General features: G+C 31.5%; 2 protein-coding genes across 21 annotated transcripts in view; one reads left to right on the top strand and one right to left on the bottom strand.

The window, feature by feature from the left end:
• S6KL (ribosomal protein S6 kinase like) overlaps positions 1-2,517 on the bottom strand; it is a 147,732-nt gene extending 145,215 nt beyond the window's left edge. For 13 of the 16 annotated variants that reach the window (XM_074115600.1, XM_074115596.1, XM_074115598.1 and 10 more), the window contains exons 1-4: positions 1,931-2,510; positions 1,715-1,827; positions 1,085-1,208; positions 690-791 (exon numbers count right to left, since the gene is read on the bottom strand). In XM_074115600.1, coding sequence (XP_073971701.1) covers positions 690-791; positions 1,085-1,208; positions 1,715-1,827; positions 1,931-1,996 — 405 coding nt within the window. In that variant the 5' untranslated portion in view covers positions 1,997-2,510. Of the gene's footprint in view, positions 1-689; positions 792-1,084; positions 1,209-1,714; positions 1,828-1,930 lie in introns of all 16 variants that reach the window. The other 3 variants (XM_074115613.1, XM_074115612.1, XM_074115607.1) reach the window with 2 other exon arrangements.
• A 709-nt stretch (positions 2,518-3,226) lies between these two features.
• LOC141447763 (uncharacterized) lies at positions 3,227-17,504 on the top strand. Of its 5 annotated transcripts, none has more exons than XM_074115564.1 (15): positions 3,459-3,905; positions 4,019-4,157; positions 4,230-4,388; positions 4,929-5,125; positions 5,514-5,655; positions 5,742-5,835; positions 6,605-6,781; positions 6,865-7,032; positions 7,120-7,326; positions 7,671-7,884; positions 7,983-8,148; positions 10,180-10,319; positions 10,409-10,674; positions 12,120-12,296; positions 12,965-17,504. In XM_074115564.1, exons 3-15 carry the CDS (start codon positions 4,258-4,260, stop codon positions 13,154-13,156), a joined length of 2,271 nt encoding a protein of 756 aa, XP_073971665.1. In that variant the 5' UTR covers positions 3,459-3,905; positions 4,019-4,157; positions 4,230-4,257; the 3' UTR covers positions 13,157-17,504. The 5 variants fall into 5 exon arrangements, with proteins under 5 accessions (XP_073971666.1, XP_073971665.1, XP_073971664.1 ...); XM_074115563.1 differs by having other exon boundaries at positions 3,979-4,157; XM_074115565.1 differs by lacking the exons at positions 3,459-3,905; positions 4,019-4,157 and adding an exon at positions 3,227-3,428.
• Positions 17,505-17,865: the final 361 nt, after the last annotated feature.

The raw sequence follows: 17,865 nt of genomic DNA, 5'->3' as shown, positions 1-17,865 counted from the left end.
GAAATGTTGGTATTTGATTCGCTGTAAGTGAATGCTATTAAAAGGAGAGAAAAATATTAATTTCAATGAAATATTGTTGCCTTATTGCCAGTTTTTGTCCTACAATACATCTAGAACAAAAGTTCCGATGTACGAAGGCACAAGCCTTCCTCCTCAGAAGAGCAGAACTCTTCATAGGTGTTGACTCGCACAAAGCAAGCCTTTGATTGGCCGTGTCCGTACTCATCTGTGAAGTCATCATCCAATCACACCTTTGTCCTTAAAGTTAACATAAGTATAACCGCACTGATATACATCCACAAGATTGCATTTAATCCCCTAAATTTTCTCACACAATCGTTTTGACGTACTAAGACTCTGGACTTGAGGATAGTTGTTTTTTAGTTGGAATAATATGGGTTACTGAGGCGTTCATGCGAGAATCATGGTTTATACTCATATGTAAACTATTACTTAAAAGGCAACTTAGATGTTTTTCTTATTTTGTTAGAAATTTCGGATTGTATAAACTGTAAGATCTGAATTCAACCATTAGTTCGCTAAAATAGATAAAATCAACTATATTACCGAGAACTGCGGACCCGACCTTATTTTCAATAAATGTGATACGTTCATTGTGTACAGTACACATAATTAATTTTTATTATGGTGAATTCGTGAAAGCAATATAATAAATAGATTAAGATTACCTTTGATTTACTGAGTATTTTCATAGCATAATACTGATGAGTATCTTCTTTCCACACTTTGTACACATTACCAAAAGCACCTTTAGCAACAGGTGAGATAATCTGAGAAAAAAAAATATATATATGGATACATATTACTATATTTTACCAAGGATGTAATCTAGAGTGGATTTCAAGCATAATGATTAGGATTAAGATATTTGGCCAATATAAATTTATGGTGGAAAAGTTTTTTTGTTTTCTCTAAACGTTATAAGTCAATTTATTCGGATACCTGTGAATCTTAAGTCAAGTAGGAATCGCATATTAGTTTCTAGACTAGCTTGAAAGATGGTCATCGAATGACATATCCATAAAGCAAGAATCAAGAAATAGAATAACATAATGTTGCTCACCTTATAACTTTTCGTAATATCAGAAGAAACTTTAAAATTTGGCAGAAAAATTGCTTCAATTAATGGGACCGGCCATGCAGTTTTTATACTTTCTAATGGATTATTCAAAGTGCTTTCCCTCCATCTAAGAATAAAATAAAATTACATATATCAAATTAACAAACAAACCATATCTAACAGCATTCATCTACATAACTTATGTTTAAAACCAAAACTTGTGCCGCGGATGCAACTTAATTTTATTCAAACGTACGAAAAATTACAAGATATTTACTGAATTACCTCAAAAGCAGCTTCTTTCACCTAGGGTGTAGCTTTAAATCTAGTGGCCTGCCAGATTATTTTTAACTTCATAAAATTCTCTTAACTTAAAGTACTTTACGTTCAATACGTTTTAAAAGCTAACAAGAATATTGTGATTTTTTTTTTTATAATACTTAATAATTAGTTGCATATTTAAAGGTACATTCAAAGGTCTAGGTTTAGGTCGCACATTAAAGATACATTGATAATTTAATATCTGACTCATTTGATAATTCCAAAAACAGAATACAAACCTCTTATTTATAGCAAACATTCACAAAGAGGAAATCTTTTACATTAGTATAGCAACACAGAAGAAATACTTACCCTCTTCTGGAAATTCTAGGCCAAGGTCTTGAAACACTACAAGTGGTTCGGACTGAATTACCACTAGTAAATGAGCGAAAGCTTAATTTCCCAATTAAACCGGACAACGAGAACTTTAAAAAAAAAAAATTAGGAAAAGCATTCATTATAAAATATATTGAGAACTTTACAAAAAAAAAATCAGTTTAACAAAAGTCAGCACAATATTAGACTTACCTCACTGTTAGAAGAACCTACAGTTGATATCTGACGAGAATTTACTTTGGTATTCGATGTGCCCATACATCAGAATATTACAGACTAATAAAGATTCTTTAACAATATATTTTTTGTATCTAGAGAACTAGTCAAAATGGTAACGTATTCAGGATAAATTAACTAAGTATTTTTGGAAGTACTGCTGATTAGGCCCTACTTTCTTACTTAAGTTTTTTTTTTTTTTGGTAACTATAATGAATTAATTAAATATTTACAGATGTACACTAAGACGATAGCTGACAGAAACCTGTTAATCTAATGTTACCTTCTTTAACTGGCCAATGGTGTTGCTTAATAATACTACCTAATGGTAGACTTTTGAACTCCAAAATGTGATTTTTAAAGCTAGCGTTCATCAACTTGGATAACAATAACTATTTTTCTTCAAAGCTATAATTTTAGTTAGTTTTTGATCTTAATTGTTACTTGTATTCATTAACTTATTTAATTTTTTGTTCTCACTACTTAAACTGAAAAACTTATTTTCACTCAAATTTTCATATTTCAAATAAACCAGTAGTTCAGTAATTGATCGCAAAGCCAAAGGACACTAGATATCTTCAAGGAAAGATGTGGTGATCAACAAAAATTTTTAAACAAAAACCTTGAGTTTTTACCATTCAAAAATTTTTATTTAAATTATACAAATAATATATATTAAATTATTTAGTACTCTATTAATACCAAGTCTTGATTGACAGTTTCAATTACTCATTTTTTTATGTGTTTTTCTTTTCACAGGTGCATCGACTACTACGGTCATTAGCGCTCCTTCAATAAGTCAAAAAAATATTTTGCAAAATATGATTATTTATTTAATTTTTTGTTTTAAACTTAGTTTTAACTTTTGATTAGTTAAGTACTTTCTTCAGATCTAGGTTAAGCCAAATACAACAGCTTTACCCTCCATAAAGTGGTTAAAGGTACAGGTTTTGGTAATTGATAAATTGAAAAGCAGGAAAATAATTTATCCATTATCCGGAGACTTTCATTTGGTCACAAATATAGCATTGCATAAATTTTATCAAACTTAGAAAACTGTATACGTCAGAAATTTACCAATTGTCAAGAATCATTGCTTTGTTTCTGGTTTAACGATGTATGTACGTTTTCGCGAACCCATTTATTCTACCAAACCTGAAAGTAAGAAAGTATGCTTAAAGCGATCAACTAGGTTGATCGCCAAAACCCTTCTCCAATTTCTTACAATTTTGTTGGGGGGGAAGCTAAATTATATATTAAAAATATTTCAACGATAGAAATTATTTAAGAAAATTTTAGCTATTGTTTTTACTTCCTCATTGTTAAAAAACATAAGACATCAGACTTATAAATGTTTGTTTATTAATTTACTTCTGCTAAGTATGAAGTTTTCAAAACAAAAACAAAAAGTGTATTTTTACTCTGCCGGACGATGGGGACTGATAGTAGGGATAGTTTTCATTGCCTTGCACTGGTATTAAACTATTCCAAATAAAAATTATAAATTGACTTTTTTTAAGAAATCTATAAATAAACATGTTGATTTATTTTGGGAAATGTGCACGCTAGTTGGTGAATCCTAACCTTTTGTTGGGTACCTTAGTATGTGTTTCTAGTGTTATCGTTTTGGTTCTTAATCAATCGTTGGTACTTCCTAATTATTTGCTTTTAATTATTCAAAACTTAGTGTTTGAATTTTTTCCTCCGACAAATCTACCAAACTGCATGTATTAAATAGGAAATTTTTATACTTTGCGCTGAGGTTTAAAAAGAAAATATATTTGCTTAAAAATGAATTTTGAAGCATTAATTTATCCTTTAGTAGAGGATTCATTTGTAAAATACATTGTCCGTTTATTTTCTTACAACTTTCTGAAGACTTAAAAAAAATATTATTGAGAACGAAATGTAATTTGCGTTAAAAAATAAATAATAATCATGATAAAATTAGGTAAAAATGTTGTGGATTAGAAGAAAAATTGCATTTTAATGTTTTTTTTTTGTTAAATATTTGGTATTATTAGAAATGATGCATGTTGTGGAAAGTGGCATTAATAATTGCAGTTGTGTGAATTGAAGAAAATGAAATCTAATGTCAGAGTTAAGGAGAAAAAGAGTAAGAATTTGAATAGTTGATGGAATGGATTGCAGTTGGAATTACAAGTTTTTCCAACTGAACCGTGAATGAATATCAATGTGCTAAGTAAATTTTTCCTGTTATTTCTTGTAAAGCGAATTATGTTGTTTATTAGGTCTAAAATGTATTCATTTTCAGAGTAAACTATAGAGTAGAGAGGATAAGAATGGCTTTAGTAATGCTTCCCTGTGATTTGCCTTGGTGGCCAACCATCGTTCATCACCTCACACAGATTTCAACAGCCACAAACGTAGGAGAATTGATAGCGTCAATGCAGAGGATTCACAATTTGTGCAAGTGAGTTTAGCTAAACATTATATATTGTAAATTATTTTACAGAAAAGTACGGTACATTGCACTCTTTCCATGAATAATTACTGTCATCATTTTATTGGCATTACTCGACTATTTCCAAAAGTCGTGTGACCCTTCATTTTTTTGTCTTTTTCGCCTTTATTTACTTTCTATAGTTATCTTTCTCTGTGTGTCATAGCTCTCAGGAATTTTCGAAGCGACAAATAACGAGTGTCTAAGTACTTTCAAGGCCTATACCAATAATAAAATATTATTTTTAGATTTATTTAGGCATAGAAATTTATTACAAATAGCCTAAATGTTTTATAAAATCTGCCATAGTTTACTAAGAGAAAAAAAGAATACATTTTTTTAAATATTCGAAGTTTTCTGCACTCATGGTATTTTCCATATTCTTAGAGTGCACGCAGAAATATTTTAAAAATCTTGAAGGAGATCTTGTCCAACTTTTTTTAAAGAACTTCCAAATTTCTTTTTTCTCCTTCAAATTGTTTAAAAAGCCTTTGAATTTAAAATTTCCAGTGTTGGTTTGGACCCAGATGAAACGGAACCTTCAGATGTTGATGTTTTTAAAGGTTTCCATGAATTTCTTGATGAATTGAATGATGAAGAAAAGTTTAGTTTTTTTAATCAAACGCTTCCATGTATTGCTCAAAGAGCTTTAGATCTTAAAAGACTGAGACCCCCGAATGGTCTGCATTTCAGTTTACAGCAGCAAGGTAAGATTTAGTTTTCTCCATGTTTCTATTGAGAACACATTGTCTTTTCTGCATTTTTGCGTCAGAGCAGTATCCTCAGTGCTTATTAATGATATGAGGATTTAATACATTTATTCCTGTGGTAAATTCAGTCACGAGTAGAAACAGTGAAAGTACTCAATTATCAGCAGTGGGTTTGGTTTGAGACAGTAAAAGCGGATTCTTCCTTTATACTTTTTTGAGATTGTACGGCAATCGTTTTAACAACTTTCGTGTCTAACATGAACAATTTTTTCACTGTCACTCATCTTAATTACTACATGTTTTGGTGGCTCTTGAAAAGTATACATTAGGGTTCCATAAATACTTCTTACCGAACTAACTAATAAATATATAATTTTTGTCATAGGTGATCGGGTAGAATACAATAGAGACTTTGTAGCTTCCCTATTAGCGCATGGATTTTTTTCTACTTTTCCAAAACGTACAATAAAGACTCATCCAACCTTGCAAGATTTCAATTTTACCAACTTTTTTCGTTATCTTCATTTGTAAGTATGATAACTAACAAGAAAAATCTGATAATTATAAAAATTAAAACATTGAAAAAATACTTAAATAATTTTTTTTTTTTCAGAGAACATCAAAAATGTAAATTACGCAGCCTATTACACTATTTTAATTATATGGGAAGATGTACTCCTCAGAAGAAAATATTTTTATCAAGAAAGGTAACTATTATTTTCATTAAATCGAAAAAGAAACTAGTGAGAGAATTACACGACTTCCACTTTTCTTCAAACGCTAAAGTTTTATAAAAAGTGACTTTAATACGAGTCCCATTAAAGTTTAAATAAAAATTAAAGACTTTTAATGGATTCACACTTCCGGTCAAGCAATTCTTTTTAAACTCGGAATTTATGACTAAATATTGAATTATCACTCATGATTACATTTACAGGTGGTTCAACCGAACAATTCGTTGTAATAGCTTATTAGAAGCATGACAAAAGTTCCAAGGAACCTTTACAAAATTAATTTTGTCTCCGAGTTTAATGAACCCAGAAATACATAGGTGATCAGTGAGTTGTTATGACGTTGTACACATATTTCCTGAGGACTTGGGGATTATGCATGTCCTGGCAAGAAAACTGTAGCTCTTTTCTTTCTTACTGATTTTCTGGGATAGTAGTGTGCTCTCACGGAAAACTTGCCAACGTAAAATTTAGGATGAACAATACATTTCTTATTCCAGTCCAATTTGCTAGCATTTTTGCGGTAGCTACTTCCACGATGATGTAAAAGTGCTGTGAACTTACTTTTTGCTGAAATGGCTCTTTGAAGGACCATCCCTCCCGCCCAGAAGTGCTCTTAATGATCGTTTCTGGGAGAAAAAAAGAAAAGAAAAACTAATTGAATCCTGAACTATCCGATCTATAGAGTGATAATTCCGGCTGAAGGTTTTGAATTTTTAATTAATTTCAATTGTTAATGACCCAGGTAATGCATGGTAGCCATTGGTTAACTCTTGACGATTGGGAACAGTGTAAACTACCTTTGTGCCCTCTCTTAATTCGACGACAAGGAGATATTTTTTCAATAGGGTCAGATCATGTCATCGTATGTTCTACAACAAATAGAATTGGAGGTGGAGTACTTGCGGACGGAATATCAATGGTAAGTATTGAGGATTTATAAGGCAGTGATGAAAAAAAGGATTCTAGAAATTACTGTACTTAATGATTTTTTTTTTTTTTTAGGAATGTATTCAGTTGATAACATGTCCAGAAATGTTGGTTATGCTATTGTGTGTAGAAGCTTTAGAAGACAATGAGGTAATCATTGCTGAAGGTGTACTACAGGTAACCAAAATATCCGGTGTCACAGCAAATAATGTAATATTAGAAAGAATATTAAATCCACAGATGGTAAGCAGTGAAAATAATAATTATTTATTTCTTTACATCCAAGAATGTCATCCAAAAAAAATTATAGCAATCACTGTTTAATTTCAGTTAACAGTTTGCTGTATGGATCCAGAGAATTATTCAGAATTTCCTGTTTTACAATATCAACAAGATTCTATACTCAGAGAATTAAACAAAGCATTGTTGGGTTTCCGGCAGAAATCTAATTCTAATGGCATCCTGCCTAGACGTCTTTCGCCAATTGGAGAATCTTTTAGTTCAACACCGGAAAAAGATCCATCAATTAAGAAAACGGTATTTTATTTTAGATAATATAATTTTAGATATTTGTAAATGAAACAGGAACGTCAAATTTTGGGTCAAATATTAGCAAATATTTTTTAGAATAGTAACTATTTCTTGAATCAAAAAAAGATCAGATCTGTAAAATTTAAAAAAAATATTGAGTGAACTCACACAACTTTCTCTTACTGCAAAAGGAGCCCCTTCCATCAGCGTTAATTTAGGTGCAGGTGTCCAACACTCATGTTTATTAGAATCCGTACCTCTTCGTGAACTACCATAGACCAGGAAATGTAGAGGGAAACTTTTTCGAAGACAAATAAAATATATATATATATTGAATTTTTACTTTTCAGGAAAGCAAACAACAATTGCAACAGCTCCAGCAGGAACAACAGCAACCACCTCAACAAATAACGGAACTTCCGCAAAGAACAAAATTTATAGTTTTAGGCTCATCAGGAGAATGTTTACCAGTGACCAGGCATCATTCTCGTTATTCCAGTTGTCATTCGGCATCATCAACTGACCAAGAATTCCATTCAGCTCGAACAAGTTTTACAGAAGAGGGTAAGAAAAATAGAAACAATATAATATAAAAAAAAAAGATAATTATTTTTTTTAAAAAAGTAGTAGTTTTAAAAAAGTTTAATTAAATCCATGTGAAGAAGTAATTACGATACAAAATTTATTAGAAGTAGATGATGGCTCGTCTAAGCAATACAGTTGTCAATTAGATAAAGAAGATAGAAGAAGTATATTCGCTGAAAGATTACGTGAAGCTTTGGACAGAGCTGAAGCGGCCACTGCTGATACTGAAGAAGCAGATCTGAGGTAACTAAGATACTTGAATTATTTAGTAGATTTAGTTCTAGTAAACTTCCTTTGGGGTAAAAAGTATTTAGTACTTAAAAGTATGTATGTTGAGCTTAAAATGCCTGAACATTGGCAAAATTGTCTTTGTTGTTAGAAAAACCACTCGACTCTTTCTAGCTAGAATTTAAAATAAAGATACCTGAGCTAGAGAGCAACGAAGATTTAGTAAAATTGACATTGAAAAAAGATAAGACTATTAACCCTTCTGCGATATCTCATATAGAACTTCTGGGCCATTTGGAGTTTTTTCTTAAGAAAACCAACTTTGCACTAGAGCTATTTTGCGGGGCGGTGGCATTTGCAATACGTTTCTGGAAGGACCAGTCTATTTCTGCGTTTTGTGTGTGTTTAGAAGAAAGAACTGTGAAGGATTACTGATGAGATGGTAGAGCTGTCCCGTCAGAAAATCAGTGAAGATCCTATGTATTCATGTTCAATATCTATTCAGTATTCATCTGGTGTGGATAGGTTGTGTCGCCCATTGGGTATCAACTCAGAGTACGAGGGGGTACCCAAAAAAAAACCGGAATTATTTTTTAAAAGCTATTTATTTACAAATTTTTTACAGAACAACCTTATCCCCTTCAAAATACTCTCCATTACAACTAATACATTTGTCCCACCGGTGCTTCCACTGTTCGAAACATTTTTTGTAGTCATCTTTAGAAATGGCTGATAGTTCCTTCTTCGTTTTTTTCTTGACCTCTTCAATGTTGTCAAATCGGTGACCTTTCATGCCCTTTTTCATGCGTGGAAATAAGAAAAAGTCGCACGGAGCCAGGTCAGGCGAGTAAGGTGCGTGGGGCAGCGGAACCATGCCATTTTTAGCCAAAAACTGTGTAACAGAGATGGCTGTGTGTGCAGGTGCATTGTCGTGGTGGAAGAACCAGTCTCCTGTTTGCCACAAATCGGGTCTTTTTGGCGAACACTATTGCGCAATCTTTTCAAAACTTCCAAATACAAGGTTTGATTGACGGTCTGACCTGGGGGGACAAACTCTGAATGGACTACGCCTTTGGCATCAAAAAAGCAAATCAGCATTGTTTTGATGTTTGACTTGACTTGACGACATTTTTTTGGTCGGGGTGAAGATGACGTCTTCCATTGGCTCGACTGTTGCTTTGTTTCTGGGTCATAACCATAGCACCATGACTCATCACCAGTAATGACCTTTGACAGAAAGTCTGGATCAGTTTCAAGCTGTTGTTTCAAAGCACGACATGTTTCAACTCGATGTTCTTTTTGATTGTCAGTCAGAACTCGAGGAACAAACTTGGCAGCATCCCTTTTCATCCCCAAATCTTCCGTTAAAATTCGCTGAACCGAGCTCCAAGATAACCCACTACTCTCTGACAGTTGATCAATTGTCTGTCGACGGTCTGTGAACACCAGCTCTCGAATTTTTTCAACATTTTCGTCGATTCGGGCAGTTGATGGACGTCCAGAACGAGGTTTGTCATCAATCGACATGTCGCCATTTTTAAACCGAGTAAACCACTCCTATACTTGAGTTTTTCCCATAGCGTCATCTTTGTAAGCTGTTTTCAACATTAAAACACTTTCAGCAGCATTTTTGCCGAGTAGAAAACAAAATTTCAGAGCTGCACGTTGTTCACTTAAACTTGCCATCATAAAAAACGAAAAAGGAACAATACAGCGCTGGTAAAAACAATCACTGCAGATGAACAGAACAAGCCAGGCAGACAACACAGGCAGGACTGAACTGGCAAGGAATTGCGCTATACACGTCTAGCGGCAGAAATGCGTACTACATAAGCTCCATGCGCGGCAACGCAATTCCGGTTATTTTTGGGTACCCCCTCGTAGATGTAAGAAAAGGGCACTAAAGGAGCATAAAGACTTTTACTGTTTCCTCAAAATTATTTTATTTTTCCCTTAACATATTTCTGGACAGTCTTTTTGTTCATTGGTTAATCCAATGTAAATATTGTAACGTAAATATTTTTTTTAATTATTATTAAATATTAGGTACGGTAGAGATGGTTCTTGCGGATTTGTATTGGAAGAAGAATGCGCTGGCACCACAGATGCAAATGTTTTTCGAGAGAGATTAAATCAGTACAGATCAGCCTCTTCAAAATATAGTTTTACAACGGATTATAGTTCTGGTAAATTTAAAATAAAATAAAATTTATTTAGTTACTCCTAACAAAACTCAAAGATTAATCTACGTTCTGTGTGACTCTCTAATTTGTAGAACTTGAAGTTGTCTACGAACAGCTGGGCAGATGGTTAGAGGAAGACGGTAGTATTCCACTTGATGTTGACACAAAGGCGATACGTGAACGTGCTGTAATACAGTTTGCTGGAAATCTACTTAAAAGAACATTGTCAGAAAGTTTTGTTGGAATATCTGTCACTGATGGAATACAGGAGGAAATTCCAGCCAAAAATATTAAAATGGCTGCTAGAAGTTTAAGTTTAGAGTTGGCAAGACATAGAAATAAATTAGCCGCACAATTGGTTAGTGGAAGGTTTTATTATTGTTCATTAAGTAAGTTTTTGGTGTTTTTCAAAAAGGGGGGGGCGCTGATATTGAAAAGATGTATTATGAACATTCATACCGCTTTATTTAGCTTCGAGATTCAGAAAAGAATTTTACTACTTAATAACATTTTGCTGTTTCACTAAAAGAGAAGTCTTCTTTAAGTAATTTACATTAGAAGTATTTTTAAAAATAACGGTAGGGACCATTTGAAAAATCCATCTTTCAGTTGAAGAATTTGCTTAAACTGGGAAATTTAAGTGCCAATTTCATTCTTCTTTGAACATAAAACGAGTGGGCAGTAATAATATATAAGTGTACATTACTGAAAAAAAAAAAAAAATAAATAAATTAGGTTCACCAGTGCCTTCAATCGAAATTTTCTGGATTAATGTTCTAGTACAGGGGTCGGCAACCTATTTCAAGTAGAGAGCCATTTCTCCTTAAATAATTTTAATAAATCTTACCAAGAGCCGCAAGGATGATCATTTGTATTCAGAATTTATTATTTTATGATATTCAATAACATTTAAATGTTTTATATATTTATTTTCACATATTGCAAAGTAAATCAACAAATAAATAATAACTAAACCCGTGTTTGAATGAAAATGGCGGCAGTTCAATACATTACGTATTGTATTTTAATATAATTCTATTCAATTTCAATCCTATCACATTTAAAATTCTTTTTGAAAAAATATCTATACTTTAATAAATGAAATCATTTATTTTAATAAAATTAAAATACACAATTTATTTTAATAAAATTAAAATACACAATTTATTTTAATAAAATTGAAATATACAATTTATTTTGTACAGGCTGAAGAGCCATAAAATTTGGATAAAAGAGCCGCGGGTTGCCGACCCCTGTTCTAGTAAAGTGATTCTTTCGATTAATCGATTTTGATCAAAACCTTTTTATACCTTCCTCTGTTGGCCCCTAAACAATATCAGTTTGAACTTGCTGCGATTTATCGTTTTGGTGAACCTATGGACACGAACACATCTTTAAAAACCTTTTTTTTTTTTTTTTTTTTAAATTGGTTACTTCAAAACGGATAATTCCGATTTCGAAAATCTGCACGCACAATTCTCTGGCTTAAAAGTATAGAGGTCAGGAAAGTAAAATCAGTTAGTTTATGTGGCTACAATAAAAATAGTAAACAAGGTGATTAGAAGTTTTAAGTATCTTTGCGGCTAAAACGCTTATGTTCTTTGTTCTAAAAACTTTCGATTAATGTAAATCGACCAAAACCTTAATGCCAGGTTTTAAATTAACGGAATGTCAAGTCGCAAGTTCCAGTTCCTTCATGTTTTTTTTTGTTTGTGAACCTTTTTTTTTTTTTAATTCATTTAACTAGTTTCGTATTTGAGAAAATTAAAATATGAGTGTGTTTATTAATTTTCCATGTTAAAGGTGTCTGTTGTTTTAAATCGAAACGAAGATCTAATGCCTCTTGCCACATATAACTGGGGCTGTGCCTCAAGAAAAGGTGATCCACAACTTAAGTTACTGATTCAGTGGCTAGCTGCCAGTGTGGCTCTTTTGCCACATGTTGTCTACTTTACTGCTGCCAATAGTCAATTAAATAAGGTAATAATTTTTTGTTGTTATAGTAAATAGTGTCTTTTCTGTTCATGACTTTATAGATTAACATTTTGCAACCATGTACAGTACATTAAGCCAATGTAAATGGATTATAACAAGAAAAGCCGAATTTAGTCTCTAATTCTATGATTTATCTAACAGATTAATGCGTCTCGATTGCCTCTCTGGATCCATCCTCAGTCCATTTTCAGATATGATTATAATAACAGCTGGTAATAACAACAGCGGGTTGTTGATGTTATTGCTTCAGCACTGGAGAGAAAACTGTATTGCTCAGGGGCATTCTTAGACGTAAGCCAGGCTTTCGATCGTGTTTAGCATCCTGGATTACTGTTCAAACTAACAAAGCATCTTCCCTCAACATTCTACTTCTAACTCTCAGATTGGTTCTTTCAAATTAGTACCGGCTCAGCAATCTCTTCTTTCTCCACAGTGGGGGGCGGGAGTGCCGCAGGGGAGTATAATTGCATTCTGTATATCTTAATATTTTGGCGTGACGGGTCAAAGAATTATCATCCATTTGTTGTAGTAGTGAAATGTATTTTTTTTAAAAATGGTAAACTTAATAATTATTCAATCGGTAAAACCCCCTATATTTATGCATATTTTTTTTTATATTTTCAACATTTCTCTTTTGATTCTATGTTTCTCAGTTGGACACCGTTTGCCGTGTACTATTGGACAGACAATGGAGTGTTGGTGATCTTGTGTCGGCCATCTTAAGATTTAGTGATATGAAAATTGTAAATCCTCATGAAAATCATTCGCTTTCATTGTTTGAGCAAATAATTGGTACAGAAGAAAGGACACAATATGATCATAGTGAACAGAGTACTCCTGAATAAAATTTTAAAGCAAAAAAAAAAAAGATAAACAAACAAATTAAACAAAAAGTTCAAGTAGTTTTGTTTACAACTAAGTTATTGTACTAGAATTTAAAATTTTTATAAGAAACTTTGTACAAAAAGATTTTTTGTTTCATTCTTTTTTTTGGCTAGTCATTTGATTATTTATTTATTTTGTGACAATATGTACATTAAATCGTGCCAAATATGTGTGCAGTGTGTGTGCCAAACCTTGCGGATTTGTTTTTTTTTTTTTTTTTGAAGTTTGTTTGTGGTGTTAGTTTTTGTTTTGAAGAACTACTTAATAATATTTGATTTTATTTATTTGCTTATGTAGTTTTGTGATAATGATAACTCAGGTGAAAAAAAAAACAAACTTTTTTATCAAGACTAAGAGAAAATAAATGAAAGTAAAAGAATTTAATTATTTGTTTGTTTTTTTTTAGAGAAAAGAATTTTCGTGAGAACGGGCAATGTGTTTTAATTATGCTTAATTATTATCAAAGAATCTTTTTAAATTAATTGGAAGTTAGATAGTAGTATTGCTCCATTTGTTTTTACCCTTACTAACTATTTTTCTCAATATCATTAAATTATATAAGATTTACGATTAATTTTCCCCCCAATTTCTTAATAAATTAGAACAATAAAGACATTCAATATTTATAGAAGACTGAATTCTTCTTGTAAGTCCAAAAACAATAAAGCTCTTTTTGATTTTTATTGCTCGTTGTCAAAAAAAAGTAAAAGAAATATTTATTATTTTGGAATAAACTACATCTTTTTTTTTTTTAAAAAAAAAAAAAAAGTTAACTGAAATAACGAAAAGTAAAATTGAATTTACTACAGAATTTAGTAGTTGTGCCTTTTGTGAAAAAATGATCGATTAATGTTAGAGATCTTTGCGTTCTCGATTAGATGAGAACATAGGACGATTCTGTTGCCTACCTAGTAAAATCGCAGCCAATCAGGCTTATTGCGCGCCGTGGTCTTCAATGAAGAAGTCGACAATTTATTTAGTCCTGACTTTTCCATCTCTAGTCTAATGATTTCAAGATATAAGAAACTGGCTTTGCTCAGAATTTTTTTTTTTTTCCCCCCCAGGGTCCACTCAATTTAGAGGCAGACTCGATCTTATTAGTTCGATGTACCTTTCTCTTTTCGGCCACACAATCACCCATGAAAAGCTACTGATTTATATCTATGCCAGAACCTAGACCACTACACGGTAAGGCGTGCCTTTATCTCTCCCTGGCACTGTATCCTTCATTCGGTACCGAATCTCCTGTTAGTTGGTTATTCTTGTGTCAACTAACCTTTGACTTGCCTATCACATGATTAAAAAAAAATAAATTGACTCCATAAAAGTGTGCTAAATTACTTCAATTGTTGACATCAAGAAGTTCCGCTATTCAAATTTGGTTTAAAAACTATAAATATTAGTCTTCCACAACCCTAAAACGAAGAAGCCCAGAAAATTCACATTAGGTGTTTTGGTTTTGTAACCTTCAAGGACTCTACAATTAGCATTTGGACGTAATTGATCATCTCTTAGTATTCGCTTTACTAAATTGAAAATTCAGTTTTTTAGAAATTTACACAAAAAATTTATTTAAAAAAAAATAAAACCTTCCAATTTTCACGAAAAGCTACAACTTCTTTATCTGAAATTTTTCCAACTGCCCAGGATTTTCATTTTTTTCTAGTTTACATTATTAAAAGATGTAGTTTATGTGTTAAAAACAAAAGAAATTTTCTTTTTCAAACGAATAATTGTAATCATAAACAAAACAAATATATATAAAGTAGAACTTAATAGAATTGTGATACGTAGGCAGTATTAGTTATTTAAAATGATAAGAAAATGAAAAAACAGATATTTATTTTATAATTGAAATTTAACATCGTCAGTATTAACACCAAATATTTGAAATAAAAACATATTGTCATTCAGTAAAAAAAAGAAAAAAAGTGTTCTTTAGCTCGTTTAAAAATTATGCATTTCACAGTTAAAATACGCCATATCAAGATTACTTATTAGTAAATATTGTGTGAATAAATATATTTTTAGTTATAATTTTATTTAAATAATAATGAGTAACGTAATTCAACATTTCATATATAATTGCTGTCATCATGGTGTTAATGTAAAGGAAAAGTAACAAAAATATTAGTCATTAATTTTTTTTTTTCTGTGACATGAATGAAGGAAATTCAATAATATTGGTTGTGGTCTCCAACAAGCTCTTAGTCGGTTTCATCAGGAGCACTGCTGACGTGATGGCCAGCAAGAGCTTCTCTTCTGCCATTAGACTATGGTTTTTTGATTAGCTTAAAATAATATACCTCATCAGTAAAATATAAATAGATGGAGTTCACTATATTTTACTGATTTGAGATATTTTTTCTTTTTAGATAACAAAAAAAAAAAACATAGTTTAATTGCAGCTTACAAACAACCCAAATAACATTCAATTATCTATTTCTTTAATTAAAAAATTGAATTACAGTTCTTTTAAGCATTTTATTTGTTAAGTTTGGGGTATTTTTTTTTTCTTATTGTAAATTTAGGCTTAATTTTTTTCAACTTTTCCGGAAAAGCATTATCTGTTTTTTCAATTAAATTAATTTAAAGTTTAAATAAATAAATAATAGTATATTTATAAAGTGAATTTGATGTTTTTTTTTTAAATTTAATTATTTTATATTCTGGAAACTTACAGTGTGGGCTGTTTCTGAGAAGTAGATTAAATAAGTTTTTGTCCATGCCTTTATTTCATGTAAAAATATAGGTGTGAAACTTCGACTTGCACCTATGCAATTACTTCTTTCTAAACCTTCTCAAAATAAATAAATTAAGTAATTAAAGAAGGAGTATAGATGATTCTCTCTTGCAGGTAATGGTAGGTTATCTAGTCTAGAAAGATGTCGCACTGTTGTCGAACTGTCAATCCACTAGCACTTAAACAGTGGAAAGTCCATAAGCAAAACATTGACAATAAGATAGCTTTAAAAGTATAGTTAGTGTATGGGCTGAAGTGTTTGGTAGTTTCTTAGGTATAGAAACGAGCGCAACAGTAGTCGAGCGGTTAGAGGCGATGCCCACAAAGCTAAAAAGTAATTGCGGTATTAGTCTTGGTCTTGGATTTTCATTTAATGGTTAATATGTGAAATTTACAGTAAAGTATGTTTGCTAGTCGCCTCCGTCCACGGACACCTAATTTGGTAGTTGGATGTAAAGCCCACCTGAAAAAATAGACATTACTATTGTATTACTTCTACTTTACATCGAGCGACATATAAGCCTATCCCACTCAACCTTTTCTCGTTAAAGCCAGAAGCCCACCGCCTATACTCCCAAGTTATCTGACTGCTGATCTAGTCCTGGACTACTAAGTATACTTTCTGTGATAATAGTCTCAAAAAAAAAAAAAATGTCATAGGGACTGGACAATTTTTGGTCCTCTCAGACCCCGTACAGAGTTAGGATAAAGCAGCCTCTTATGTTCTATCTGCGTTGCGATTGCTTGTTTGCACTTGGGGAGAGTGTAAGGAAATAATAAAAAGACTGGAGGTAGTTGGTGGTTAAGCCCCGTCTTAAAAATTAGACGAGTACTTTACTAAATAAAAAGAAATAACTCTGAAATTTGTGAAAATGAAAGGCTCTTTTTCCTAATCTTAAGGGATAATTTGGTTTTCATTGTGAAGTCTCTTTATTGTGAACTACACAATTTTTTACTAGCTATTAGCGTAATATTAGTGAACACTAATCATGTTACGAAAATTCAGTGTTATTGTGTTATTTTATTAAAACAACTCTGAACCACTACCCACCAAAGATCCTAGATTGTCTCAGGTTGAAGTTCAGAAAATCTAGTCTCTCTAATCAAATTTACTGACTTCAGGAAATCACTGAAAATAAAAAAAAAATAAAAACTTCCAGAAACGATCGCTCGCAAAGTAAATTTCTGGAATTTTACTATTGATACACTAGTCCAGTTAAACAAAATTGTAGTCAATTAATAATACTGTTACTGTTTAAGTAAATACGAAATTTAAATTTAATTTTTTGCTTGTATTCTATGTAAAATTATATATTATTGATAGATTGTTTTGATTTTTCTTATTTATTAGTGATAAATTTAATATTTTGTAAAAATATTTTAAATTAAAGATTCTTTAATTTTTTTCTTGTCTTCCAAAACAATTTTTGTTTTTAATATCAATAATCTTGTTAACCATTTTATAAAACAAAAGTATTTCAAACGTATTCAGAATTGCATATTACACATATCTGTTTTGTGAGATGGTATTTTTAAAATAAATTTGTATATTTTGTTTGTTTTTTTTTATCTTTTTTGTTCTTTTATGTTCAGATTTACAGATGGCAAAATTTAAAATGAAAAAAAACTGGTGTGAATTCTCTAATGGTTTCATTATTTTACCTGATATTATAGACGGGATCTCAGTGAATAGCAAAATAGAAATAGATGTCTAGAAACACAAAATCCTTGAAACACGCATTTAAGAAGGGGAACAAACGAGCTCAGAACCTTCATGTTGGACATAGACCTGGGGATTTTCAAGTTTTAACTGATTAAAGGGATATCTGAGGTTTGAAGAATGAGGTGTATTAATTTGTCTCTTGATTTATGGAAGAACTGGACCTTAGGTACATTTTCATACAGTTCAAAAATAAGCATGATAAG

Source organism: Rhodnius prolixus, unplaced genomic scaffold, assembly GCF_049639745.1.
Source record: "Rhodnius prolixus isolate KJV_2025 unplaced genomic scaffold, Rpr scaffold_13, whole genome shotgun sequence".
NCBI lineage: Eukaryota > Metazoa > Arthropoda > Insecta > Hemiptera > Reduviidae > Rhodnius > Rhodnius prolixus.
This window is presented reverse-complemented; position numbering and strand designations above follow the sequence as displayed.